At 38.9% G+C, this 5371-nt stretch overlaps 1 protein-coding gene across 1 annotated transcript; it reads left to right on the plus strand.

Annotated features, from left to right (window-relative positions):
- Window positions 1-3727: 3727 nt before the first annotated feature.
- On the plus strand, window positions 3728-4660 carry LOC128598702 (olfactory receptor 2A14-like). Its single transcript, XM_053609357.1, has one exon. It carries the CDS (start codon window positions 3728-3730, stop codon window positions 4658-4660), a length of 933 nt encoding a protein of 310 aa, XP_053465332.1.
- The last annotated feature ends 711 nt before the right edge of the window (window positions 4661-5371 follow it).

The raw sequence follows: 5371 nt of genomic DNA on the forward strand, positions 1-5371 counted from the left end.
CCAGGACCAGGGTGCAGGAGAGCACAGGGATGCACACACCACGGAGGGGAGTCACAGACCCGGAGCTGCTTTGTGGCCATGCCCTGGCCCTGAGGCACTGCCCTTCATCTTGGAGCGCTGGTCCCCACTCCACCTCCAAGAGGTCTCCCATGTCTCATCTAAAAACCATCATTGGGAAGAAATTGAGTCTTTGCATCTTCTTATGTCTTTCTTTTAAATTTTTTTTCTTTTTTTTTTTTGTTTTTTCCCTCAGTAGAATGTCATGGCATCAGAGCTCACAGCAGCCTCCAACTCCTGGGCTTAAGCGATTCTCTTGCCTCAGTCTCCCAAGTAGCTGGGACTACAGGCACCCACCACAATGCCCAGCTATTTTTCTGTTGCAGTTGTTTACTTGGCCCCAGCCGGGTTTGAACCCGCCACCCTCGGTTTATGTGGCTGGTGCCATAACCACTGTGCTACGGGTGCTGAGCCCTTTCTTTTAATTTTTAACTTAAACAGAAGCTTTTTAGAAATAAGAAAATTGAAAGGCAACGAAATGTACTTCTCTGCATGACAAAGGACACTTTCTGTGATCTATGTGGATTCCGAAATTCGCTGTGCTCTCCTTCACAATTTGGTGGACATCACAATAATCAACCTGATTAAGATCTACTTCTGCTTTTACTTACTGAATGATCTTGCTCATTCTTCTATCAGACAACACAGGGGGGGAAATGTGTGTTTATAAAGTGGAATGATTCTGAGATTTTCAATCTCTGTTTTCTTGTCAAGAGTTAATTCTTTTTCATAATTCGGTGACTTATTTCTCCCACTTAAAGCTCTAAAGAAAAATACTTTAATCAGTGATTCCTGTGAAACCTTGGTGAGAAAATTAGTAGGAATAATGTGCAACTTTAATCCTATATTACGTTGTGCAGCTTTCCAGATAAGAAATGTGAAGTTTTGTATACCATAATACATAAACTTTATTAAAAACAAACAGATGTGCAAACAATTTATACAAAAGGTAAGTGGCTATATATTTCTACTCTGTAGAAGTAGTAAGTGTTAACTGTTTCATGTTTTATGTAAGAAATTTTTTACATATATGTAAATAGACATAAAATCCATATGCATGCAAATATGTTTATAAAGTGGATATCAGATCATATTGTATTCACAGACATTAACTTCAGGTCATGACCTATAGACTGAAATGATCCTTTTTAATGGCTGCATAATATTCTGTGCTATAAAAGTAGCCAACCATGTTTAGTCTGTCCCCAAATGATAAGCATTATATCATGTGCAAATTTTAAGGAATATGTACAAGTTCACAGACTGTGTGCCTCTTCTTGCTCACCTGGTTGAGGTCCGTGGGGTTCTTTGTCTTCCCACAGCTCCCTAGGTGCTTCCTGCACACAGCTTTCACTTCCCCTTCCTGGTGCTTGGGCAGGGAGCGTCCTCCTCTGACTCTCGTCAGGGCCTAATCTCCTTCACCATTTAGGTCCCATCATGGCTTCTCTCAAATGAGACCTTCCTGGCCGGCCCATCTCATGAGCCCCGTCAAGCCCAGTCATGTCTGTCATTCCACCCAGCTTATTGCCCTCACAGTACTTTTCAGTCAACAATTATCTTACTCACCTGTTTGCTCCTGGTGTTTCAGGGTAGTTATTCGCCATGCCCTCTCTCTGCTCCAAATCTGGAATAAAACAAATTGATAAACACAGGTGTCAAGAAGAAATTTTATATATGGTGGCCATAAAGTTTTCATACAATTTTAAATAGTGTACAATTTTAAATAGACATGAACTTTATGGCCACCCAGTATACAAGCTCCCAGACATGCAATAAAGGATTATTTTAAGGGATGGATGAAATATAGATTTAAATTATATTAAAAAAGTTCTCTTACTAGTGAAAATTAAAAATGATAACACTTGCCATTAATGACAAGGTAAGATAGAGGCATAATTCTGAGGCACCTGGTGATGGACTTTATATTGATGTAAATTAATAGAGTTACATTGTTAGACATTTTCTGGAAGAAAACCAGTAAGAGGTGTTAAAAGCTTAAAAATGTCTATATATTTAGCATCATCATAAAGTGAAATTTCACTTTAACAATATATCCTAAATTAATAATCACTAACATATGCCAGACATAAATTTGTAAGAATTTTATCTCGATGCTCCTAAACAAAAGAGAAATAGAAGACAAAAATTTATGAAAATAAAAATTAAATTAATTGTGATAAAAAGAACATTGCAAATTTATATTTATTGTATGTGTGTTTTACTTATAAGTATATTACATATTATTTTAATACAACAAAAATGTTTATTATGTTACATTGAAGTGGTAGTTTTAAAATGTGAAATCTCATTATAATTCCTTTTTAAGATACATATTTGAGGCTCTAGGTTTTTACTAGAAAGTAAACACTGAAATAATTCTTTAAAATATTTTTTAAATTTGAAATTTTGTCATGATTTTAAAATGAACATAGGTCTCAATGTGTTAAGGGAAAAAATGTGAAGTAGAAACCAGCTCTTGGTCCTTGGTTTCTGAGTGACGGTGCCATTCACCACTCTCATGGCCCTTGGTCTCCCTCTGCTGGCTGCATAGAGGAAATTCCCCAGAAAGAACTAACCAAATGGGGCTCAACCTATTTGCAGCAACCCCTGTGTCCTGCGCAGGATCCAGACCAACTGCAATAGGCTGTTGCCATGGTAACAGGTGATGAGGAAGAAGCCAGTTAGTGGATTTGATGGCAACCTGATATGCCCAATCTGGGAAGATAGGGTGAAGACAAAAGACTCTGTCACACTAGAAAATAAAACCAGATCTGACATATATCTCTGTACAGCTCTTAGGTTATAAAAGGGAAAAAAGAAAAAAGCCAAACAAAATACAATTACAACACAGCAATTAATATTAATGTAACAACTGTTACTGCAAATTGGTTTCTCCCTTTGAATTTCTCTCTTTGAAATACTGCAGAAATATCCTGTTTAAATTTACGGAAAATGTTTATATGTATCCATTGTGTGTAGCCAAAGAATTCTCTCACTTCAGGTTAAATTTTATTATCAAGTGTTGATGAAGAATTAAACAAAACTCTTGAAATAAAACTACATCAGTAAAGATAGGAAATAGGCACCAGAAGTTACTTCCAGAAACTCTTGGTCAACTTTTGAAAAGAAGAATCTAGGAAGTTTTAAAGAAACTACAAAATTATGAAGTTATTTAGAAGGGCTCTCAAATATTAGATAGACAGAATGCCTGTGAGAAAGTCAATGGATTAGTAACCCAGAGTATAAAGAACAGAGGGCACTAATCACTTCATAGGTTAGCCCAAGAAGGCAAGCAAGCCTAGGGTATGAAACAGTCTTGTATCGCAACATGGTTTCAGGGCCATCCCTCTTCTAATTACAAGAATAAGAAAGACTCCCACCCAGAAAGAGAAGCCAGAATATTTGAATTCTCTAAAACAATAAGTGTGTTCATGGGTGTATCTGTATCCTCTTATATAAAAAGAATATTATACTACATACCAATATGTTAATTGATGTTTTATTATGCATAAGCTTTATTATTTGAATATATATTTTTCCTTCTGATTTACTGATATAAATTTCTTTCTTATTTTAATGAGCACATCAAGTCAGTGTTTGCAACATATCTGAAAGTAAATTTTAGAAAACAAATGCATTCAAAGGAATGTCTATCTTTCTCTGCAGAAGCATGGGAAGCAACCAGACATGGATCACAGAAGTCACCCTGCTGGGATTCCAAGTTGACCCACCACTGGCATTTTTCCTATTTGGAATTTTCTCTCTTTTCTATGTACTTACTCTTCTAGGAAATGGGGTCATCCTTGGAATTATCTGCCTGGACTCCAGACTGCACACCCCCATGTACTTCTTCCTGTCACACCTGGCCATCATTGACATGTCCTATGCTTCCAACAATGTCCCCAAGATGCTGGCAAATCTTGTGAATGAGAAGAGAACTATCTCCTTTGTTCCATGTATAATGCAAATGTTCTTATGTTTGGTTTTTGCTGCTACAGAGTGCCTGATTTTGATGGTGATGTCCTATGACCGTTACGTGGCCATCTGCCGCCCCTTACATTACACTGTCATCATGAGCTGGAGAGTGTGCACTTTCCTGACTGTCTCTTCCTGGGTGTTTAGCTTCCTTTTGGTTCTGGTCCATTTGGTTCTCATCCTGAGGCTGCCCTTCTGTGGGCCTCATGAAATTAACCACTTCTTCTGTGAGATCCTGTCTGTCCTCAAGCTGGCCTGTGCTGACACCAGTCTCAACCAGCTGGTCATCATCGCAGTCGGGGTGCTCATCCCAGTGGGGCCCTTCTGCCTGGTGCTGGGCTCCTACTTGCGCATCCTGCTGGCCATCCAGAGCATCCAGTCAGGGGAGGGCCGCAGAAAGGCCTTCTCCACCTGCTCCTCCCACCTCTGTGTGGTCGGGCTCTTCTTTGGCAGCGCCATTGTCATGTACATGGCCCCCAAGTCCCACCATCCTGAGGAGCAGCAGAAGATCCTTTCTCTGTTTTACAGCCTTTTCAACCCCATGTTGAACCCCCTGATTTACAGCTTGAGGAGTGCAGAGGTCAAGGGGGCCCTGAGGAGGGTGCTGAGGAAGGAGAAGCCCACATGAGAGATGTCAAAGGGCATCGTGAGGAGGGGCTCTGCTCCCTGTGAGTATGGACGTTGCTTTTTTTGTTTTATATTAGAATAAGTTTCACCTTAAATGAAATATTATTGACCTCAACATAAAGAACTGAACCTTTAAACTTTTGAGAGGTAAATAGATGAATACCTATATGACTTGGATTGGAATAAGTTTGTAAAAAGACACAAAATAGCAATAGACAAAAAGTTCAAAAAATTGATTATTATTGGTCCCTTTCAAAGTTAATCCCAGTACTCATCAAAATCATCATTAAGAAACAAAAAAATGCAGCCACAGATGTAGAAACTATAGACCAGTTCATGAGTATAAAAGACTTCTGCAAAATAATAATAAAAAGAACCATATTTTTAAGAAACGAAAGAACCATTTGAACAGATTTTATTTTATTTTATTTTACTTTTATTTTTGAGACATAGTCTTACTATTTCACCTTCAGTAGAGTGCCATGGCCTCACAACTCACAGCAACCTCCAACTCTTGGACTTAACCAATTCTCTTGCCTCAGTCTCCCAAGTAGCTGGGACTACAGGCACCCACCACAATGCCTGGCTATTTTTTGTTGCAATTGTCATTGTTTAGCTGGCCTAGGCCAGGATCGAACCCACCACCCTCGGTGTTATGTGGCTGGCACCATAACCACTGTGCTACAGGTGCCAAGCTAACAGACACATTTTA

The sequence above is a fragment of the Nycticebus coucang genome, chromosome 11 (assembly GCF_027406575.1).
Source record: "Nycticebus coucang isolate mNycCou1 chromosome 11, mNycCou1.pri, whole genome shotgun sequence".
Lineage (NCBI taxonomy): Eukaryota > Metazoa > Chordata > Mammalia > Primates > Lorisidae > Nycticebus > Nycticebus coucang.

What these genes read in the sequence shown, in the direction of transcription:
- LOC128598702 (XM_053609357.1), top strand. Translation starts at nt 3,728, where the DNA reads ATGGGAAGCAACCAGACATGGATCACAGAAGTCACCCTGCTGGGATTC.